Source organism: Bos mutus, chromosome 1 (genome assembly GCF_027580195.1).
Source record: "Bos mutus isolate GX-2022 chromosome 1, NWIPB_WYAK_1.1, whole genome shotgun sequence".
NCBI lineage: Eukaryota > Metazoa > Chordata > Mammalia > Artiodactyla > Bovidae > Bos > Bos mutus.
In genome coordinates this window covers 2,784,637-2,808,869 of record NC_091617.1, presented here as the reverse complement: position 1 = coordinate 2,808,869, position 24,233 = coordinate 2,784,637, and the positions used below count along the sequence as shown (strand labels likewise).

Genomic DNA, 24,233 nt, shown 5'->3' with positions numbered 1-24,233 from the left:
ATAAAAGGAATAGTTCTGCATTGAGACCTGTAACTCGTGGAGTTAGAAAGGGTGCAAAATGTTGATCAAATTGTTTGGTTTAGGTTTTAGAGCTTGCCAAAATGTTGAAAGTGCTGCAATGGAAGCACATTCATTCGTTCATATTTCACATTTATTCACTTATTCCACAAATTGATCCTGGCATCAACTTGCTGCTAGAGATGTTCTAGGCCCCAGGAAGACAAAACAGTCTCTATCCATGTAGAGCTTACATATCAGCAGAGGAGGCAAAAAATAACAGATAAACACTTGTGATGTTTAGTAGTTTCAGTGTTCTAAAGAAAATTAGAAAGGGGCTTCCCTGGTGACTCCGTGGTAAAGAATCCACCTGCCAACGCAGGAGACACGGGTTCAATCCCTGGTCCGGGATGATCCCACCTGCCTCAAAGCAACTAAGCCCCTACACCACAACTACTGAGCCTGTGCTCTAGAGGTGGAAGCCGCAGCTCCTGAGTCCATGCGCCACAGTTCCTGAGTCCATGCACCGCAGCTCCTGAAGCCCACACGCCATAGAACCTCTGCTGCACAAGAAAGACAGGCTTGTGCGCTGCAACTAGAGAAAAGCCTGTGCAGCAATGAAGACCCAGAACAGCCAAAAATAAAGAAGATAAACCAGGATAAGGGGACAGAGAATAAAGATACAGTTGGGTTTTTGTTTGTTTTTTAGCCACTCAAGGTTTATAAAAAACTTTTTGTTGTGGCATAAGCGTGGACTCATACACAGTTGTGAGAAATCACGCAGAGGTGTGTTTGTGCTTCACCCAGTTCCCCCCGTTGATAGGCTCTCAAGTAACTGCAGTTTAGGGTTGCCACTAGGACGCGATTAAAAGCCATTGGCCTTATTCGGACGAACATGCACTTGTGTTGGCGTGTATTGAATTCTCTGCAGTGTCACACCACATGTGTAGATTCATGTGATAATTAAGTCAAGATATGGAACAATTCCATGACCAGAATTCCTTATCTTACCCTTCTATAGCCTCAGCCAGCTCCCTGCCTCCCACCTTGCCTAACCCCTGGCCACCACTAACCTGTTCTCCAATTCTGTAATTTTGTCTTTTCAAAAATCCAATATATTTGTGTCTCTTTTTTTCACTTAGCATAATTCCTTTGGGATCCATCCAAGTCATTTCACACACCAATCCTTTGTTTCTTTTTCTTGCTGAGTAGTGGTCCATGGTATAGATTTACCATAGTGTATATATTTACCCACAGAAGTATATTGAGTTGTTTCCAGATGCTATGAAGGAATCTGCTGTCAATATTTGTATACAGGTTTTGTGAGAACATGTTTTCACTTGCCTGAGTGAAATAGCTGGGTATTATAATAAGCATATAATTGGTTTTGTAAGCAACTGTGACATTTCTGTTCTGAGTGGCTGTACCACTTTGCGTTCTTTCTAGCAAGGCATGAGTGATCCAGTTTCTCTGCATCCTTGCCAGCATTTGATACTCTCACTTTTTAATTTTAGCCATTCTGATAGGGATATAATGATACCTCATTGTGGTAACAAATAAGATTTAACACTTACAAATAAATGCAGTCTTTCAAGGTAGTCTCTTTAAGAGTTATATAATCATAGGACTACCATCTTTCAGAGTGATTTTGAAGTTCCTTTTATTGTTCAAGCCTGTTTTGTCTAAAGTGTCCCAATACAAAGAACAATAGGAGGTTGTTTCTAACTTCATGCCTGGAAAAAGCAGACAGTGTTCACTTTGAATTCCAGTGAGACCCTGAAGAGCTAGAGCTGCTTCTCATTGTACTAGTCAGGATAGCCTAGGTTATGCTACAGTAACAAATAGCCCCCTGATCTCAGTGGCATAAGACAACAAAGATTCTTTTTTTCTTGTAGGTTGTGCCATGTAGCATGCAGAATCTTAGCTCTCCAAGCAGGGATTAAACCCATACCCCCTGCCTTGGAAGCTTGGAATCCTAACCACTGAACAACTAGGGAATTCAACCGAGATTCATGTCTCATTCATGCTACGTATCTGTGGAGAGTTGGATCAAAGGTTGAAGGGTTCTGCTCATTCTTGTCAATCAGGCTCCCAGACCACTGGGGCAGCCACTATTTCCAATGTGTCTGATCCGTGCAGAGGGAACCAGAAATCTAGAAGGTCTCTTTGCAGCAGTGAAATCTCCCACCAACATTCCACTCATAACTTGTAACTTTCTAAAACATTTCACATGGCTTCACCCAGCTAAAGGAGCTGAGGAAATGCAATCCTACCATGTATCTGGAAGGTGAAAAGCCAGAAATATCTGATTAAGCAGCATTACTCGTGTGAGCCACAGGCTGTGGGAGGAGGGGGTCCCTGACATTGGCACTGGGGTGTTTTGGGCAGCAGGGCAAGGACAGGCGGACTAAAAGCACAAGGAAATCAGTTTCGTTGCTTCTGAACCAACCTTGTTTTTATCCCAGTACTATTACTCAGCATTAGCAGACTAGGCTCTAAGTGCCTTCTTATTGTGACAATTAAATTGCCTTCTTATTGTGACAATTAAATTACCTTCAAAGAAGTAAAAGTTGCACCCTGAAAATATCTTTTTTTTTTTTAAGTCGGAGGGAGCAAAAGAAATATTAGAAATGTTCCAAGCAATTTCGGTATGATTGGAGTTGATATGCAGTCTCACGTAGCTCTTGCTTGGAACAGACAATTTTGACTTTGGCCTTAAACTCTGAACTGAACTTAAACTCTGTGTGTGCTTTTTAGAGATCTTCATATCTGTACAGGACCTTATAGTCTTGATTGGTCAAGCATGAACAAGCATGAAATGCATTTTTATATCTGATTTTATGCATTTATATATCTGATTTTATGATATAGGAATGTGGACATCGCCCTCCTCCCCTTTTGACTTCCCTGATGGCTCAGTGGGAAAGAATCTGCCTGCAATGCAAGAGACCTGGATTTGATCCCTGGTTTGGGAAGATCCCCTGGAGAAGGGCATGGCAACCCACTCCAGTATTCTTACTTGGAGAATCCCATGGACAGAGGAGCCTGGTGGGCTACAGTCCATGGGATTGCAAAGAGTTAGACATGACTGAGCTACTAACACTTTCACTCCCCCCTTTTATTCTCTTACTATTCCAACACAGAGGGTTAAAGCCTAAGATGGGTAAGTGTTTCAGTTCAGTTCAGTCACTGAGTCATGTCTAGCTCTTTGCGACCCCATGGACTACAGCACGCCAGGCCTCCCTGTCCATCACCAACTCTCAGAGTCCACCCAAACCCATGTCCATTGAGTCAGTGATGCCATCCCACCATCTCATCCTCTGTCATCCCCTCCTCCTCCTGCCTTCAATCTTTCCCAGCATCAGGGTCTTTTCAAATGAGTAAGTTCTTCACATCAGGTGGCCAAAGGATTGGAGTTTCAGCTTCAGCATCAGTCCTTCCAGTGGATATTCAGGACTGATCTCCAATAGTAAGATATGTAAATATCTACCCACCTCAGGCTTTAACGTTTTGTGCCAGGTTTGTGCTATCAAGCATAGTGTGGGCACACAGTGGTTGTTCAGGGAATCTGAGTCCCTGGCCCTTGTGTTAAAGTGTGTAGTCTGGGAAGCCAGCCCACAGACTCATTTGGCTACTCAGCTGTGAGATCTGGCCCGATCCATTAGGGCCCAGAACTGCACCTTCGATGCTGAGGAAGCTCAGGTCATCTTCTCTGGTTTATAGAGTGAAGGACATCAGTTCTGGGGATCAGCCTCTGCTTTCTGTCAGCCCCCTGCTTTTCCAGCTCTTTGTTATTTGCACCCCAAGTTGACCACTTTTCCTTCCACCATGCTGGCCCACCCTCATCTGTGGTACCGTGTGACACCAGTTTCTTTACGTCCCAGAATACTAGCTTCCAGCAGCAGGAGTGGCTGCCATTTATTGAATGGCCATGGGTAAGTGCTTTTCATAGTGTCTTCTGTTCTCATAACAACTCTGTAAGTTAAGCTCTATTATTCCCAAGTTATCAAGGAGGAAACTGAGTCTCAGCAAGATTATATAGCTTCTCCAGTTTTTATTTACTTCCCCTTGACCCCCAAATCTGAACTTCCCTCCTGTACTCGGTTGCTTCTTTGAAAGTGAAAGTCATTCAGCTGTGTCTGACTCTTTGCAACCCCATGGACTATACAGTCCATGGGATTCTCCAGGCCAGAATACTGAAGTGGGTAGCCTTTCCCTTCTCCAGGTGATCTTCCCAACCCAGGGATGGAACCCAGGTCTCCCACATTGTAGGCAGATTCTTTACCAGCTGAGCCACGAGGGAAGCCCAAGAATGCTGGAGTGGGTAACCTATCCCTTCTCCAGAAGATCTTCCTGACCCAGGAATCGAACTGGGGGGTCTCCTGCCTTGCAGGCGGATTCTTTACCAACTGAGCTATGTATGAAATGTTGCTTGTCTATTTTTCCTTACTTTATTTTGTGTAAGATGCCCCCCTCCCCTCCCCACTGCAGATTTAGCAGTGTTATCTGTTGTCCTCATGTTTTGAGTAATATCAAAACCAAAATATCCAAATTGAGAATGTGCCATTTTATTAAGTGTCTCATTAACACATCTTTATTAATTTATATCACTCATACTTGTAATGATCTCTCCATATCTACTGTATAACAACACTTTTTTTTAGGTGAAGTTGGAAGAATTTTTGCCAAATTTGAGCTGAAAAAGAGCACAGTGTTATTGCCCTTTGAGTCTGCTCTGCATGCTTTCCAAGAATCGTCTCTCTTCCCCACCATGTAGTTCGAAAGCTTAAGCTGTTGGGATCTTTCCAATTCTGGCTTCTAGACAGTTTCTCTTTGTGCTTGTTGGTGCTTGTACATCACAAAGTCGTGAATGCCTTTCACAGCTTCCATGTTTTCCTTTTTTATCACTACACCTCAAGGAAGGCGTTCTGAACGCATTCCAGATACTCACTTTAGATCAAGCGGGTTTTGCACCATGAAGTCACTGAGGTGATACTAAAGGCGGGATGTCAGCATCTGCGAGGGACGTGTCAGTGCCAATTGATTTTACGTGAAAAGATGCTCAGCATCACTCATTAGAGAGATGCAAGTCAAAGCGACAATGAGGTGTCCCCTCACACTGGTCAGACTGGTCATCATCAAAGAGTCTACAAATAATAAATGCTGGAGAGGGTGTAGGGAAAAAATGAACCATCCTACACTGTTGGTAGGAATGTGAATTGGTGCAGCCACTATGGAGAACAGTATAGAGGTTCCCTAAAAACTAAAAATAGAGTTATTACCATGCGTGCATGTGTGCTGGCACTTCAGTTGTGTTTGACTCTTTGTGACTCTCTGGACTGTAGCCCACCAGGCTGCCATGTCCATGGGATTCTCCAGGCAAGAATACTGGAATGGGTTGCCATGCCCTCCTTCAGGAGATCTTCTCGACCCAGGGATTGAACCTACATCTCCTGGGTTGCCTGCATCATAGGTGGTTTCTTCACCCCTGAGCCACTGGGGAAGCCAGAATTACCATATGATCCATCAATCCCACTCCTGGGCATGTATCTGGAGAATACTCTAATTTGAAAAGATACATGTTTGTAGCAGTACTATTTACAATAACCAAGACAAGGAAGCAACCTAAATGTTCATTGACAGATGACTAAAGAAATTGTGGTACACACACACACACACACACCCTGGGAATGCTACTCAGCCATAAAAAGGAAGGAAATAATGCCATTGTAGCAACTTGGGTAGGCCTAGAGATTATCATACAAAGTCAGACAGCTAGAGACAAATATCATATGATATCACTTATATGTGAAATCTTAAAAGAATGATTTAAATGAATTTATTTATAGAACAGAAACAGATTCGCAGACATGGAAAACAAACTTATAGTTACCAAAGGGCAAGGAGGGAGGGATAATTAGGAGTTTGGGATTAACAGATATGCACGACTATATGTAAACAAGGTCCTACTGTCTAGCAAAGGGAACTATAGTCATTATATTGTAATAAACTATAATGATGAGAATCTAAAAAAGAATATATATAGATAGGGTAAAAAGGATTTCCGAGAAGCCTCAATCGTCAAATAATTGCTGTTGCTGCTTTCTCCTGGGAGCTGATGGTGAAGGAGCCTCTGGTACGGGTGAGATCTCTCTCAGCATCCCACGGGCTGCAATAGAACAAAGAATTTGATGGCTTCGCCTGCCTCCTGGGGCTCTTTCCCAAGGCACGGGCTCATGGAGCTCACACAAGCCAGCCCAGGCTCCAGAAAGCTGATGCTTGGAGGAAACAGGTTTTGCACTGGAGGAGTGTGTACCTTCTGTGACACGGGGCGCAGAGAGGGACCATACCCTGGGTGGGTCATCCCTATGCCTGGCTCTGAAGACCAAGCGCTAGCTTAGAAGTGCTGGGTGGGATGTGTGGCCATGGCCCCCACAGCTTTCCAGAACAGTGGAAAATATTTTTATGCCTTTTGCTCATGAGTCATAGGGATATTCAAGACCCTCACACAGACTTCAAAGAGCTCCAAGGATGTTTTCAAAGTCCTTTTTGGATACTAATGCAATATTTGTGATGTCCAAAGAAAGAAAATTCACTGGTAGAGATCTGAACTAAAATTACTTGTGCTCATCAGCAATTTGTGATGGTGCAGAGTGCTTGGTTCTGAAAATAGAACAAAAACTCACATCCAGTCTGTTCTTAGCTCTTCTGGGTAATCATACTCTGAAAAAGCCTGGGTTGCTGTTTAGGTCCTTTGAGGGTAAGCAACAGAGATGTCCAGTTTTCTGTTGATGGATGGAGCTGTGTTCCCTCCCTGTGAGGCCAAACTACGGTAGGGGTAATGGCAACCTCCTTCAAAAGGACGTAGGCCAGCACACCATGGCTCCTGGAACTCTTGTATTCAGTGCCTCTGACCCGTGGCAGGCCAGTGTCTTCCCGTGCGTCCACTGCAGACTCTTGGACACTCACAGGTAACTCTGGCTCAGTGTCTTGTGGGGTCAGTGCTCCTTTCTCCTGGGTCCTGGTGTGCACAAGGTTTTGTTTGTGCTTTCTAAGAGTCTGTTTCCCTAGTCCTGTGGAAGTTCTGTAATCAAGTCCCACTGGCCGTCAAGTCAAATTCCCTGGGGGTTCTCAGCCCCTTTGCCAGACCCCCAGGTTGGGAAGTCTGTTGTGGGCCCTGGAACTTTTGCAGCAGTGAGAGAACTTTTTTGGGATAACTGTTCTCCGGTTTGTGGGTCGTCTGGTTGGCGGCTGTATGGTGGGGCTGATGGCGACCTCCTCCAAGAGGACTGGAGCCATGCTGTGCCTCCAAGGCCTGCTGTAGCCTGAGCCCCTGTCCCCATGGCAGGCCACTGCTGACCCATGCCTGCATAGGAGACACGCAAACACTCAAAGGCAGGTCTGGCTTAGTCTCTTGTGGAGTCTCTGGGTCCTGGTGCACACAAGCTTTTGTTTGAGCCCTCTGAGCATCTGTGGTGGGTATGGGGTTTAATTCTAAACACTGTTTCACCCCTCCTACTGTCTTGTTGGAGCTTCTCCTTTGCCCTTGGATATGGGACATCTTTTTTTGGTGGGATCCAACATTCTCCTGTTGATGACAATATTAGTCAAGAAGATAGCGGAAAAGTACTTGTGGAAAATTCTTCATGAAATGGGAATACCAGATCACCTTACCTGCCTCCTGAGAAACTGTATGCAGGTCAAGAAGCAGCAGTTAGAACTGGACACGGAACAACAGACTGGTTCCAAATTGGGAAAGGAATATGTCTGTATATTGTCACCCTGCTTATTTAACTTATATGCAGAGTACATAATGAGAAACGCTGGGCTGGAGGAAGCACAAGCTGGAATCAAGATTGCTGGGAGAAACGTCAGTAACCTCAGATATGCAGATGACACCACCCTCATGGCAGAAAGCAAAGAAGAACTAAAGAGCCTCTTGATGAAAGTGAAAGAGGAGAGTGAAAAAGTTGGCTTAAAACTCAGCATTCAAAAAACTAAGATCATGGTATCTGGTCCCATCTCTTCATGGCAAATAGATGGAGAAACAATGGAAACAGCAAGAGACTTTATTTTGGGGGTCTCCAAAATCACTGCAGACGGTGACTGCAGCTATGAAATTAAAAGACGCTTGCTCCTTGGAAGAAAAGTTATGACCAACCTAGACAGCATATTAAAAAGCAGAGACATTACTTTGCCAACAAAGGTCCGTCTAGTCAAAGCTATGGTTTATCCACTAGTCATGTATGGATGTAAGAGTTGGACCATAAAGAAGGCTGAGCACCAAAGAATTGATGCTTTTGAGCTGTGATGTTGGAGAAGACTCTTTAGAGTCCCTTGGACTGCAAGGAGATCCAGCCTGTCAATCCTAAAGGAAATCAGTCCTGAATATTCATTGTAAGGGCTGATGCTGAAGCTCCGATACTTTGGCCACCTGATGCGAAGAACTGACTCATTGGAAAAGACCCTGATGCTGGGAAAGATTGAAGGCAGGAGGAGAAGATGACAAGAGGTTGATGACAAGATGACAAGAAGAGACAAGAAGATGCACAGAGGACGAGATGGTTGGATGGCAACACTGACTCAATGGACATGAGTTTGGGTAGGCTTGGGGAGTTGGTGATGGACAGGGAGGCCCCGCGTGCTGCAGTCTATGGGGACACAAAGAGTCGGACACAACTGAGTGACTGAACAATGACAACAGCAGAGATGTCTCAGAAACATCATTAACTGAAGAGTCTCCTGGTTTCAACTCATTATGCTCACAGTCTTTTTTTCTTTGACCAATAGATGTCCCGATTAAGCATCCAAATGACCTTACAATATAGGGAAGTGGAGAGAAGGGAGGTGGAGGTTTCAACAAGAGAGACCCCTCTTTTAGAGCCCCATTTGCTCTTCAGAGCACTGAAGAACATTGTAGAAAAGATGTATTTGGAGACCCAGCTATAAAACTTAGAATATTAAATACCTCTCATGTCTGCTTTGTCATCTACACATATATTTTTACCCACTGCATTCTCAAAAGGAAATGGCTTTCCAGTGGCCTCATCCACTGCTTGGAAACCTATGTGGAGGGGTTACCTGGTGGCCTGACCTAGCAAAAGTTTTTCCTTTGGGGTTGGTTCTGGCATCAGAGTTAGCCCCTTTTGACAGCTTCATTTTTACCCTGCAAAGACGGTTGACCATAATACCCATCATTCTTCAAAGGACAGTTTTAAAAATGACAACTGAAGCCTGTGAGAAGGTGACAATTTTTATGACTTTTCATTGAAAGGTTAGATTATCTTGTTGCTATTGTTCAGTCACCAAGTCATGTCCAGCTTTTTTGCAACCCCTTGGACTGCAGCATGCCAGGCTCCTCTGTCCTAGACTATCTCTCGGAGCTAGCTCAAATTCATGTTCATTGAATCAGTGATGCCATCCAATCATCTCATCCTCCGTCACACTCTTCTTCTGCCCTCAGTCTTTGCCAGCATCAGGGTCTTTTTCAGTGAGTTGTCTCTTCGCATCAGGTGGCCTAAGTATTGGAGCTTCAGCTTCAGCATCAGTCCTTCCAGTGAGTATTAAGGGTTGATTTCCTGTAAGATTGATTGGTTTGATCTCCTTGCTTTGCAAGGAACTCTCAAGAGTCTTCTCCAACACCACAGTTTGAAAACATCAATTCTTCGGCGCCCTGCATTCTTTATGGTCCATCTTTCATATTTGTACATGACTACTGGAAAGACAATAGCCTTTACTATATGGATTATCTTAGGAAACTAAAAAATAGCTTTAGGGAAAAAGATTTAAAAAGTTTGGTGACCAAGCAAATTCAGATTAGTTTCCTCAAAGTTTTATTTGGTATATTGGAAATGGGATATCATGTACAAAATTACATAAAAGAATATTTTTTCTATTGCAAGGATACTATCACAGTGCTTTATAAAATGAGTATAAATAAGAAAACATCCTGGTCCCCAAACTCAAGCAAGACAGAGCATCTTCATTTTCAGGGAATCCCTGGCAGTCTTTGTCCATATGAGGATCTGCATATTCTCATGCTCAACAATTTTGGAGCCTGTGACCTTTATGTGCATTATAAACATTTTCTTTAGTGTTGTATTTTTGTTTCCATTGTTATAATCTTAAAGGATGCACGTATAGCACAGGGAACTCTCCTCAGTATTTTACAATCATCTATAAGGGAAATGAATCTGAAAAAGAATCTGAGTCTTGGTTGTGGCATGTGTGATCTTTAAGTTGTGGCATGTGGGATCTAGTTCCCTTGCAAGGGATCAAACCCAGGCCCTCTGCATTGGGAACACAGAGTCTTAGTCGCTGGACTGCCAGGGAATTCCATATATATACAAGTATATACACATATATATGGTAGTTTAGACGCTAAGTCATGTCCAACTCTTTGTGACCCCATGGAGTATAGCCCACTGGGCTCCTTGGTCCATGGGATTCTCCAGGCAGGAGTCCTGGAATGGGTTGCCATGCCCTCCTCCAGGGGATCTTCCCGACCCAGGGATCGGACCTGCATCTCTCACATCTGCATTGGCAGGTGGGTTCTTTACCACTAGTGCCACCTGAAAGGCCTATGTATAAATTCCTTAAAACCTACCTTGAGACCCAGCGTTGTCCTTTCACATTCGTCTGTTCCCCTTTGGCTCACCTTTAGTGGTAAACCACAAGAGAGAGCACAAGGGTTGGGGAAGTATGGTGTGTGGGGAGACCCATGCCAGTTCCTGCTTTACCACGTGCCAGATACCTCCTTGGACAGACATCTTGTACTCTGGATGGGTGGCCCCCCAAGATCCAGAAAATAGATGAGCAGTGGCCCGGGAGGTGTGGTGGGTCACCTGCCTTGGTCTGCCTTCAGCCTGTAACAGATGTGATACTTGCCCAATGTCTTCACAGGAGCCGTGAACTTCCTGCGTTCTCTCCTGGAACCAGATCCTGTGAAGAGGCCCAACATTCAGCAGGCGCTGGCGAATCGCTGGCTGAATGAGAATTACGTGGGCAAAGTGCCGTGTAACATCACCTATCCCAACAGGTACTCAGTGCACGCAGAGGGACCCCTCCTCAGGCGACATGGGGCCTGTCTTACAAGCCCTGAATAGTTGTGGACAGGATGCTCTATGTGACTCAAGGGAAGGCTACATCTTCTCTTGGCTGCCCTGCCCCTCTGCACCCACAGGTCCGCACGTGGGGCTCCCCTCCGTGCACCAGGAGAAGTGTAGGTGGGGCCATCCCACGTGGTCGTGCAGAGTGCACCCTTCAGGGGGCCCTGCCAGAGGGTACGTGGGGGCTGAAGTCCAGGCTACTCTCCCCTCCTCAAACCTGCTGCTGAAGGCCTCTGTCTCTCTTGAGTGGCGCCTCTTTCTAATTCACACAGAGGGACTGTTTAGACGAGCTAAGGCCTGAGTGAGCAAGTGAGTGTGTGTGTGTGTCTGAGTATGCCTGTGTGTGTGAGTGTATGTGTTTCAGTATGTGAATCTGTGTTGAGTGTGTGAGGGTATGTGAGTGTGTATGTGTGTCTGCTGGAGTGTCTGTGAGTGTAACTGAGTGTGTGTGTGTCTAAGTATGCCTGTTTGTGGGTGGCTGTGTGTGAGTGTATGTGTTTCAGTATGTGAATCTGTGTTGAGTGTGTGAGGGTATGTGAGTGTGTATGTGTGTCTGCTGGAGTGTCTGTGAGTGTAACTGTTTGAGTGTGTGTGTGTCTGAGTATGCCTGTTTGTGGGTGTCTGTGTGTGAGTGTATGTGTTTCAGTATGTGAATCTGTGTTTGAGTATGTGAGGGTATGTGAGTGTGTATGTGTGTCTGTTGGAGTGTCTGTTTGTGTATCTGTTTGAGTGTGTGTGTGTCTGAGTATGCCTGGTTGTGGGTTGTGGATGTCTGTGTATATGTTTCAGTGTGTGAATCTGTGTTGTGTGTGAGGGTATGGGAGTGTGTATGTGTGTCTGCTGGAGTGTCTGTGAGTGTATCTGAGTGTGTGTATGAGTGTGTGTGTGTGTTCCACTCAAGAGCTGTCCTGCCAGCATCGGTTGGAATCCAGTGGAATTGCCTCCGTTCCTTCAAAATGACCCACAGGCTCCTCTTCTGCCACCTCTTTGCTCTGATGTTTGTTTCAGCCCCGAGTCCCTGCTCTGAAATGTTGGGGGCAGGAAGAAAGGCAGGGAAAGGCTTCAGCCCGAGTTTCCCTGTGCCGCTTGCTCGAGAAGGAGTCCATGAGGAAGCTTCCAGGCAGGAGCCCACAGTATGGAAACACTGAGGGACACCTTGTGATGGGCCACGTGTCCCCGAGTGGGGGTATCGACTACAGACTTGTAAACAAGCACAGGAAAATCCTGGGCTTCCCTGGTGGCTCAGACAGTCAAGAATCCGTCTGCAAGGCCAGAGACCCGGATTTGATCCCTGGGTCAGGAAGATCCCCTGGAGAAGGGAATGGCTACCCACTCCAGAATTCTTTCCTGGAGAACCCCATGGACAGAGGAGCCTGGAGGGCGACATGGGGTGGCAAAGAGTCACACAGGAAAATACTTCCTAGCACTTTTCCCCTACTCGTTTGACATACTGCTCACTAGTCTGAGTTAGGGGAATAAGGACCCCCTCCTTGGTGACTTTATTTTGTAAAAAAAATTTTTTAAGATTTTTTTTTTAATGTGGACCATTTTTTTTTAAAGTCTTTAATGAATTTGCTACAATACTGCTTCTGTGCTGTGTTTTGGGGTTTTTTTGGCTGAGTCATGTGGGATCCCAGCTCCTTGACCAGGGACGGAACCTGCACCCCCTGCCTTGGAAGGCGTAGCCCCAACCACTGGACCACCAGCGAAGCCTCCCACCCTTTGGTGACTTTAGAGCAAACGTGAAAACCCCAGGGGTCAAATACCTTCCAGGACTGAGACCAACCTAGAGTCCTCTTCCTTCAGACCTAGAGGGGCCTGCACATTCTAGATCTGAAGCCCAGGTGACGATGCAGGAGCCACTGAAGAAGGGGGACGCATAGAGCAGTAACAGGGCAGGGAAGGGGGTGACGTCCGCCCAGGATGGTCTGGAAACAGGCCCCGAGCCCTATGAAAGCTGCAGCACCAGCTTCTCCAAACAAGAGCTCTGTCCTGGGGAGGAGGCTCTGAGGGGCTTCCGAGGGCGTGGGTGGACAGTGCTGGGACCTGCAACCTGGCTCCTGGGCCCCATTGACACTTGCCTTGGCCAGAGAGAGCCGCTATCTAGAATTCTAGCCTTTGACTCGTGAGAGGTAATTTAAACAAAGTCTAGGGGACTTGGGTTACCAAGGGAACCTGGAAACAGACTGCTGGTTTCCAGTGTTGGCTCGATGTGGGCTAGTACCAGAAATAGACACCAGAAATATTAGCCCGACGTGAGATGGAAAGCGAAGCCAAGGGGCCGAGCCTCATTACCAGGCTCACGCTGCCTAGCAGTACACAGCTCTGCTCTCTGTAAGGGAGCAGGCACCGGTGGCGGCCAAATGAGTCATTAACCTAATGTAATCACCACCTAAATGAGCAGACTCAACCCCCTCAGTGCAGCAGGTGTTGAAGGGCGTGAAGCAGCTATTAGAGATACAGCCCTCCCTCCTTGCCGGTTGCATCTTCATTCAGAGATTCATGCCCTGCTCATTTTGTCGCTTCTCCACGGGTTATAAACAGCCTTTTGTAGATTAAATCTTAAATTCTAGGTACCTGTACTAGCTCTGCCAGTTTGGTCCTTTTTACATCTGGACTTGGTCAGAGGCATAAAGGCTGTTTAAGATCTAGTTGGGTAGATTGTAAAAATGATTGAGAACTTGCATATGAAGGAAAGCAGCAGCTCAATGCCTTCTCTTTAGGTAAGGCTCATTACTCATTTAATGAGGCAAATCAATGTCCAATTTTTCGAGGCAAACCAATGTCCAATTTTTAAAGTAATGAAACCAGAAATCTAAACTATTAGAAAAGACACGTCTTCCTTAGTCTTTATTTTGAAAAAGATAGAATGCAAAAAAAAAAAAAAGTGCCCTTGATAATTATTTTTCTGATTTTACCAGGACACAGATAAACAAAATAAGAACATGCAACCGGAAAAAGGAATATTTTCTCTTTGAAGTCTATTTTATAGCTTCTCAACATATGTAGCCCCAGATTTAATTATTTTAGATGTTGTCAGTGTTTTACTGTTGGGAAAGAGAGAAAATAAAGGTCTCATGTTTTCTATCACTGTTCTGTAAAGCCTTCTGTTAATTCCTTCAAGCCTCTGAGTTGACCTGCAAGAGGCAAGAAGAAAATACCTTTAAAAGGAAACTTTTTATAATAAGTTCACGCCAGTCAGTTACAGATGTCTGCTGTATACCAGGCTCACCTCTCTGTTCTGGCAGCAGACATTTTTTTCTAGAGCAGACCTTGGCTGCCTCCTCCATCACCCTGCCTGGGACTGTCTCTCCACCTGGAGATGGGTGGGAGGGAAAGCAGATCATTGGTAACAAAGGACAGAATTAGACCACACTGGAATGAAACTGACTTTAATACATATTGACTCAAAATTGTACCTCGTATTCTAGAACACTTTTTAAATATTGTTTGTATCATTGAAACTTGGAGAGGTAATACAAATTCAACAACTGATACAAGTATGGTTGGTGGTGGTTTAGTTGCTAAGTCGTGTCCGACTATTTGCCACCCCATGGACTATATAGCCTAGCAGGCTACTCTGTCCATGGGATTCTTCAGGCACTCAATATATACATTGCATGTTGAAAATGTTCAAAATATTGCTGTTAGTCAAGAGCCAGTCTACATTTGGCAGAGCTCACCTGTTTTTGAAGACAGTGGGTAGGAAGGGCAGAGACTGCTCACTTTTCTCCTCTCACCTCTGCCTCCAGCCCCACCCTGGTGGCATCTCACACCCAGAGCACACTCCCTTCCAGGACCTGCTCCAGGTAGAGAGTGGAGCTATCCAAACGGCAGCCATGGATGATTGGCTGGGGTGGAGTCACAAAAATCATGATCTGATTGGCTGAAGGAGTGGCCATGAGGCTGTGGTCTGATTGGCCAACATAAAAGGGCAGTGATCTCATTGGCCAGGAGTGGGGTCAAGTAGGCGTGGTTTCACTGATCAAGGGCATGGCCAGGAGCACATGGATGTTACCAGGTGGTTTCAAACAGTTGTGTTCTCTTGTGTTAAGTGCTTTGGCAACATTCAAGTAATCGTATCCTTTTAAAACAGATGTTATTATTTTTAACCATTAATCATAGCAAGCCTACTCCAAACTGTTTCTAGAATTTGCAATTTTTGTAGCCAACAGGAGTGAGGAAGGCAGATTTTGTCGTTTCTCGGGCACCTTTTCTTTGGGTGGCACTTAGCCAGACCTAGAAGAGGGAGAGCTGACCTAGTTACAATAGTCAACAGACCCAGGTCTGCCCTGGCTGCCTTTGTGAGCTTGGCAAGTTGGTCTCTTCTTCTGCACCACTATAGGGTTGTACCCTGTGGTTTTTCCTAGTGTTATGGTTCTGCTGCTGCTGCTGCTAAGTCGCTTCAATCGTGTCCAACTCTGTGTGACCCCAAAGACGGCAGCCCACCAGGCTCCCCCGTCCCTGGGATTCTCCAGGCAAGAACACTAGAGTGGGTTGCCATTTCCTTCTCCAATGCATGAAAGTGAAAAATGAAAGTGAAGTCAGTCATGTCCGACTCTTTGAGACCCCATGGACTGCAGCCTACCAGGCTCCTCTGTCCATGGGATTTTCCAGGCAAGAGTACTGGAGTGGGGTGCCATTGCCCTCTCCAGTTATGGTTCTGAGGTCCCACCAAAAATGTCTCCAGACTCTGGCAGGGGTACAGAGCTTTCTAGCCAGATGTGCTTGCTTTCTGCTCACAGAGTATTGTCCTTGCCTCTGTCTTCAGGAATGTAAAATGTTGTATCTGATGACATACCTCCACTACCAACACATGTATTCCCTATGCCCTTCTCCTGCTTTCATGTTCTACATAGCTGCTACTTCTTGCCAGTGTGTGCCTGGACAAGTTACTTTCCTGCTGTGGGCCTCAGTTTCTTCATCTGTTAAATGGGGATAATAATGGTTTGTTGTTGTTGTTTAGTTGCTAAGTCATGACCAACTCTTTTGTGACCCCATGGACTGTAGCCCGCCAGGCTCCTCTGTCCATGGGATTTTCCAGGCAAGGATACTGGAGTGGGTTGTCATTTCCTTCTCCAGGAGATCTCCCCAACCCAAGGACTGAACCCACGTCTCCTGCATTGGCAGGTGGTTTCTTTACCACTGAGCCATCAGGGAAGCTCTGGTACCCTTTGTAAGACTGTCGTGAAGAATAAATGGATTTATTTTCTCTCTTCCCCATTGCCATGTAAACTCCATGAAGCAGGGACTTGAATGAGCAAATAAGTAGATATATACACACCTGGCATTCATTTTGGGGCATTCTATCCCAAGGGAGTTTATCTTCGTATCACTCCTGTGTAGAAGCTTTAACCTGTCCTCTGAGAGCATCCAACTTCACAGCTGCATCCCAAATCCCCTCTTTGTGAACTTGAGAGCTCACATTGTTCCTTTAAACATGGTCTGGTCTGGCTCCTGAATACCCTTCTTTCCCAACCCAACACCCACCCAAACTACATGGGCTCTACCCAGTTCAATAAATACATTTTAAGGAAAAAAAATGTCAGATTGTAAAGAAATTTGGGATGAATAGGGAAATTGGAATACAGTCTAGATATCAGAGAATATTAAGAGATTTCTAAAATTTTGGGGATGTTTTGAACGTATTATGATCCTGCAGGAGATGTCATTGGTTTTTAAAGATGCATCCTGAGGTGTTTAGGAAAAAAAAAAAGTTTGTGATTTGAAATACTTTAGTAAAGGAAGAAAGAGGGAAGCGAAGGGAAGAAGGAAGGACAGGAGAAAGGAAAGGAAAAAGAAAGGGAGAAAGAAAGAAAGAAAGGCAAAGTGCTAACAGTTAGTTCAACCAGGCACTCAGTTCAGTTCAGTTCAGTCTCTCAGTCATGTCTGACTCTTTGCAACGCCACGGACCGCAGCATGTCAGGCCTCCCTGTCCATCACCAACTCCCAGAATTCACCCAAACACATGTCCATTGAGTTGGTGAGGCCATCCAACCATCTCATCCTCTGTCGTCCCCTTCTCCTCCTGCCCTCAGTCTTTCCCAGCATCAGGGTCTTTTCCAATGAGTCAGTTCTTCGCATCAGGTAGCCAAAGCATTGGAGTTTCAGCTTCCACACCACTCCTTCCAATGAACACCCAGGACTGATCTCCTTTAGGATGGACTGGTTGGATCTCCTTGCAGTCCAAGGGACTTTTAAGAGCCTTCTCCAACACCACAGTTCAAAAGCATCAATTCTTCTGCGCTCAGCTTTCTTTATAGTCCAACTCTCATATCCATACATCACTACTGGAAAAACCATAGCCATGACTAGACGGACCTTTGTTGACAAAGTAATGTCTTATTGGCTACACACATAGGGTGATACCCAGATGGCACTAATGGTAAAGAACCGCCTGCCAGTGCAGGAGATGCAAGAGACACGGGTTCAATCCCTGGGTCGGGAAGATCCCCTGGAGGAGGGCATGGCACCCCACTCTGGTATTCTTTCCTTGGAGAATCCCATGGACAGAGGAGCCTGGCAGGCTACAGTCCGTAGGCTCACACAGTCAGCCACGACTAAAGCAACTTAGCATGCACATATAGGGTAATTAGACTATTCCCTTTCTTTTGTTGTGTATGTTAATGGTTCATAATAAGAAGTCAAGTGAATGAATGAGTGGACTAACTGTCCACGAGGGAGCCCTTGAGTGTTTGAGGGTAGGAGGGGGTTTCTGTGCTGCCATGCTTGTGAGCATCATTAAGGGGACCCCAGAGCCTCTCAGTGACTCTGGTTCTTTGTCCCTCCGTCGAGCAGGATTTCCCTGGAAGACCTGAGCCCCAGCGTGGTGCTGCACATGACCGAGAAGCTGGGCTACAAGAACAGCGATGTGATCAACACCGTGCTCTCCAACCGCGCCTGCCACATCCTCGCCATCTACTTCCTCCTAAACAAGAAGCTTGAGCGCTACTTGTCAGGGGTGAGTGGGGCCCTGTGCTGGCTCTCTCTGCTCTCTATGGAAAAAAAAAAAAAAGAGAGAGAGCTCTGACACCCGAAGTGTTTCCCAGTGGCCGACACTTGATCTGAGCTGTTAATTGAAACTCATGTGAGGTTGAGTTTCCTGAATGTGTTAGAAAAGAGGAGCAAAACCTGCTTCTCGGGGAGTGCTTTTTATCTGAGATGTTTTTAAAATATTCTCCCACAGAGCTGAGCTCTGGGCCAACTCACGAGAGACTCAAGCTTCTTTTCCCTTCAGCTTCTTGTTGCCTTTTTTGTTCCTGTTTCTCTTGGGTGGGGTCCCCACTTAGGGGTACTGGGGCTTGTGTGATCATAAAAACTGGGGAGCAGAGCCCCTCAAATATTCACCTCTAAAGCAGGGTAGATGAAAAAGCCACTCTTCACATTGACTTCTCTAGAAAACAAGAGTGAAATCGACCACGGCTTCTTCAGTTAGTCTGGGCATCAGGCGTCCTGTGTCACAGGTGAGGGAGGTGCAGCTGGGGGTCTGTGCTGGACCCTGGTACCCTCATGCTTTGGTCACAGGTATCCTTCTGCGTATGCAGTTTATAAGTGCCCAGGTGAGGGAATTTACATGCTTCCGTATCTGTGTGTGTGTGCTTAGTTGCTCAGTCATGCCTGACTCTTGGGACCCCATAGACTGTAGTCTGCCAGGCTCTCTGTCCATGGGATTCTCCGGTCAAGGATACTGGAGTAGGTTGCCATTTCCTGCTCCAGGGGATCTTCCTGACCCAGGAATCGAACCCAGGTCTCCTGCATTGCAGGCAGACTCTTCACAGACTGAGCTACGAGGGTTTTGACTAAATCGTGCTGTGTGTGCTAAGTTGCTTCAGTCGTGACAGGTTCTTTGCGACCCCATGGACTGTATAGCCTGCCAGATTCCTCCGTCCATGGAGTTTTCCAGGCAAGAATGCTGGAGTGGGTTGCCGTTTCCTACTCGAGGAAATCTTCCCAACTCAGGGATCAAACCCAAGTCTCTTAGGTCTCCTGCATTGGCAGGTGGCTTCTTTACCACTAGCGAAATGGTTGATTTCACTTATGAAGGAAGCCCTTCATAAATCAACTCTTTCCAAATGAACAATGGCTGAAAAAGAAATCTGCAAAGAAAGCTAGATCAGAGGCAGTGAGGATTCTGCATATCTTTCCTGCTGTTTCTCCTACTCAGAATGGTGAGGGCTGACCAGATCTAACAAGAAGTCATGCAGAGAAATGTGCAGTTGTTGGGAAGCCCATCTGAAGTGTGATTTCACACCCACTCTCTTGAAGCACGGTCTTCACCCTGTGTGTGTGTGCCTTGAGATCTGTGTGAGGTCATCACTGTTAGGAAGACATTCAGAATCCAAAACATGAAGATGAAATTCTGGAGTTTTTCAGTGCTACTTAAAGTCATGTGATATGGGAGATTGGGATTGACATATATTCACTATTTTCCCTGGTGGCTCAGATGGTAAACAAACTGCCTTCAGTGCAGGAGACCTGGGTTTGATATCTGTGTCAGGAAGATCCCCTGGAAGAAGGCAAGTACAACCCACTCCAGTATTATCTGGAGAATCCTGTGGACAGAGGAGCCTGGAGGGCTGCAGTCCACGGGGTCGCAGAGTCAGACACGACTGAGCGACTGAGCACACATACTGCGTATAAAATAGATGACTAATGAGATATAGCACAGGGAACTCTACTCAGTGCCCTGTGGTGACCTAAATGGGATGGAAATCTAAAAACAGAGGGAATACGTGTATACACATGGCTGAGTCACTTTGCTACACAGCAGAAACTAACAGAACATTGAAAAGTAACTGTATTCCAATAAAAATTTAAAAAAATACGTAAAGTTATGTGATAGCCCAATTAGAGCTAAAGATGAAAATTCACTGACGGGGAAATGGTATTCTCCTGGTGAGGTAGAAATGACCAAAATGATGCCCAGAAGACAAGATGGTTAGACTGTGTCTCTTGTTAGCAAATAGATTTGGAAGACGTCTAGAAAACATTGCTAAATAGATCAAGAAGCTTGATGGGAGGTTTGTTAAACAATGCGATGGAAGGATAGGTGTTTCTAAGCTGATTCAGCTTAGGGTATTTCCTAGATTTGGCTTCGATGTGAAATTATCCACAGAAGCACTTTTTATTTTGTGTGAGCCACCAAAGGAAAGATATAGGGCTTCCGTGGTGGCTTAGATGTAAAGAACCCGCCTGCAGTGCAGGACACCCAGGTTTGATCCCCGGGTTGGGAAGATCCCCTGGAGAAGGGAATGGCTACCCACTCCAGTGTTCTTGCCTAGAGAATTCTGTGGACAGAGGAACTTGGAGGGCTGCAGTCCACGGGGTCACAAAGAATCAGACACGACTGAGTGACTAACACTTTCACTTTCAAAGGAAAGAGGTACTTTCCTTTGATGAGAAGAAACATTATAGTAAATGGCTGTTAAAAATGAGAGCAGTGTTTTATGAGGGAGAAAAAAAAAAAAACATGCTCTAGAAGCAGGGATGGAATGAAACTTTGGAAGGGAGCAGAAATGCAGCTGGATTTCAGAAACAATACCGTGGTCACAGGAAAGCCGCCACAGGAGAGAAGTGGAGGTCAAAAAGACTGGACCCCTGACCCATAATGTATTATTTATATCGTTTTACTATGTGATAGGAGGGATTAAGAAATTCTCTTACCCCAGAGAACAGAGGTCCTCTGTTCACCTATGGTGATGGACTCAAAAGACATGTTAGACTTGAAGCCATTTCTCATTTCTCTTTTATTTCTTTAAAAAAGTTGTTATTTGTTCATTTTTGGCTGCCCTGAGTCTGCGTTGCTGTGCATGGGCTGCTCTCCAGTTTCGATGCCTGGTCTTCTCTTTGTGGCGGCTTCTCTTCTCGTGGAGCTCGGGCTCTAGGCACACAGGCCTCGGGAGTTGCAGCACGTGGGCTCAGTAGTTGTGGTACATGGACTTCATTGCCCTATGGCGTGTGGGTTCCTCCCGGAACAGGAATTGAGCCTGTGTTTCTGTGTTGCAAAGTGGATTCTTAACCACTGGACCACCAGGGAAGCCCTAGTGGTTTTGTAAAAAAACCACATGTCCCATATATTCCTTATCCTTTTAAATCCCCATTTTATTGCATATTTTATAATGTACAGTATTTTATAATGTATATATTATAATGATATATTAGTACAGTATGTGCTTATAATTTATAAAATAAATATGCACATATTGTTGATACAACTTTTTCACTCATATGGGCTCAAGGTCACACCATTTAGAGACCACCATGCTAGAGACAAGCAGTTCTCAAGTAAAAGGGACAGAGGAGGGTCACACACCAATTTTCTTTTTGAAATGATGAATGCCACTCAAATATGAGTTTTAAAAAGTGTTTCCAGGAAACTGCTGATAAAGTTCATGATTCCACGTGTTTAAAGGATGACACTGCTACTTTCCTAAGCAAGCAAGCAGAATTCTTTCAGCAGAATCAGTTCTCCGAATACTGATCAATAAGATAGAGGGGCTTTTGTTTTAAAAAATAGTTTCTTGCATCTACCTCTGTAGAGACCCGGTTAAACAATCACGGGGCTCATCCCAAGTAAGAGACATTTGTGTGAAGCTCTTAGGCTGTGTCCTGCCTTCTCCAGGTGTCTTACCATCTTCTGTGATCACTCAGCATCAGAGCTGCAAATGTTGCAGTGTGCAAAGCTTTGTGGTTTTGTCTACTGAGAAGCTGGAGTAGGAAATGGCAACCCACCGCGGTATTCTTGCTTGGGAAATCCCATGGACAGAGGAGCCTGGAGGGCTACAGTCTATGGAGGTGCAAAGAGTGTACATGACTGAGCGACTGAGCACGTGCGTGCACACACACACACACACACACACACACACTGCTGAGAAGTTCCTGGTGGAAACTAACATAGTTCTAACAGGGGACGGTTCTTATTTTATTGTCTGTTTCACACTTAACCCTTAAATCACAAGACATAGATGGTCTGAGAACCAGTGTCTAGGTGGGTGACTGCTTTTAAGAGTGAATTATTCCCCACAATGGTCCCATCACTTCATAGAAAATCGATGGGGAAACAGTGGAAACAGTGTCAGACTTTATTTTTCTGGGCTCCAAAATCACTGCAGATGGTGATTGCAGCCATGAAATTAAAAGACACTTACTCCTTGGAAGGAAAGTTATGACCAACCTAGATAGCATATTCAAAAGCAGAGACATTACTTTGCCAACAAAGGTCCGTCTAGTCAAGGCTATGGTTTTTCCAGGAGTCATGTATGGATGTGTGAGTTGGACTGTGAAGAAACTTGAGTGCCAAAGAATTGATGCTTTTGAACTGTGGTGTTGGAGAAGACTCTTGAGAGTCCCTTGGACTGCAAGGAGATCCACCCAGTCCATTCTAAAGATCAGCCCTGGGATTTCTTTGGAAGGAATGATGCTAAAGCTGAAACTCCAGTACTTTGGCCACCTGATGCGAAGAGTTGACTCATTGGAAAAGACTCTGATGCTGGGAGGGATTGGGAGCAGGAGGAGAAGGGGACGACAGAGGATGAGATGGCTAGGTGGCATCACCGACTCTATGGATGTGAATTTGAGTGAACTCTGGGAGTTGGTGATGGACAGGGAGGCCTGGTGTGCTGCGATTCATGGGGTCGCAAAGAGTCAGACATGACTGAGCAATTGAACTGAACTGAACTGAACTGATTGCCCACAAATAACTATAGCTAGTCCACTCAGTAATTTCCATGCAAGGCTAATTTAATTGCACCCAGGGCACTATTCCAGTTATTAATATCATTAAGCAATTACTAACAACCATATATAATTTTGAAAGGGCAACTAGTGAACTAAAAAGTAAAATATTATACTTTAATTGCCATTTCTCCCTTGATTCTTGCTTCTTCTTTCTAAAGCCTAGATGCATGGATTTTAATTTGGAGAGCCTGAAAAGGCCTTCCGGGAATATTTGTTGACTGATACATTAATCAGTCATTTAATTTCAGCTGTCGCCAGAGAGGACTGTACGTAAATCGTACCCCTACACCATCTTAGGTGTGGTTATATATCTTCTTCTTTAAGCTATATTATGAATTGCTGTGACTTTTTTTGGGGGTGGGGAGCAGGAACTAGGGCTGTTTTTTTATACTTGAAGTCTGGTTGATACAGTGTTGTGTTAGTTTCATGTCCACAGCAAAGTGATCCAGTTATACCTGTATATATATATATTATTTTTCAGATTATTTTCCATTGTAAGTTTTTATAAGACATCAAATATAGTTAGTCCCCTGCACTATATAGTAGGTCCTTGTTATGTATCCATTTTAGGCCTGATTTTATTTTTTAGGTTAATTAATTTATTTTTGGTTGCACTGGGTCCGTGTCGCTTCACGCGAGCTTTTCTCCAGCTGAGGTACACGGGCTTCTCATTGTGGTGGTTCTCTTGTTGCAGAGGACGGGCTCTAGAGCACAGCTTTAGGAGTTGTGGTTGCAGGGGTTTAGTTGCTCCACAGCTTGTGGGATCTTCCTGGACCGGGGATTGAACCCACGTCCCCTGCATTGGCGGGTGGATTCTTATCCACTGCGCCACTAGGGAAGTTCTTAGGCCTGTTTTTAAATAAGCAAGACCTGCATCCCATTCAGTAGTTCCATAAAGTTAAGTTGTCCTCCCCAGCTCACATATTCGGTCCCTGAGCTCACGTCTTAGCGTGGCCTTCGTCGCACAGATGAAAGAGCGGAGGTGCAGCAGGAGCAGTGGCGTGCCCAGGGCCACCAAGCCCTTTTCTGGCAGAGCCAGGAAGCTGGGTCCTGCCTCTCCCCACGCTCCTGTGGGCTGCCCACGGAGTAGTCTTTGCACTGCTCTTAAGTGCCCTGCCAACCACATTCTGTCGTTTCTCAGCCAAGCACTGGCTTAAAAATTAACGACTGCTTGATAGACATTCCTATTTTCCAAGAGTTAAGCCAGGCTTTTTTTCTTTTCTTCTCCGGTAGAAATCTGACTTCCAGGACAGCGTCTGCTACAAGACCCAGCTCTACCAGATAGACAGGTGCAGGCCCACCAAGGAGCCCTATGAGGTGAGTGGCTCCCCAGAGCAAAACCCGGGACCTCTTAGGAAGAGTGGATTTCCCTTATGGGAAGAGGACTGGAAA

At 45.4% G+C, this 24,233-nt stretch overlaps 1 protein-coding gene across 1 annotated transcript in view; it reads left to right on the top strand.

Annotated features, from left to right (window-relative positions):
- The window catches only part of HUNK (hormonally up-regulated Neu-associated kinase), a 129,808-nt gene that overhangs the window by 85,111 nt on the left and 20,464 nt on the right, over positions 1-24,233 (top strand). Inside the window, 3 exon segments of the mRNA XM_005893362.2 lie at positions 10,900-11,035; positions 17,904-18,066; positions 24,075-24,158. Of these exon segments, the coding sequence (XP_005893424.2) occupies positions 10,900-11,035; positions 17,904-18,066; positions 24,075-24,158 (383 nt within the window).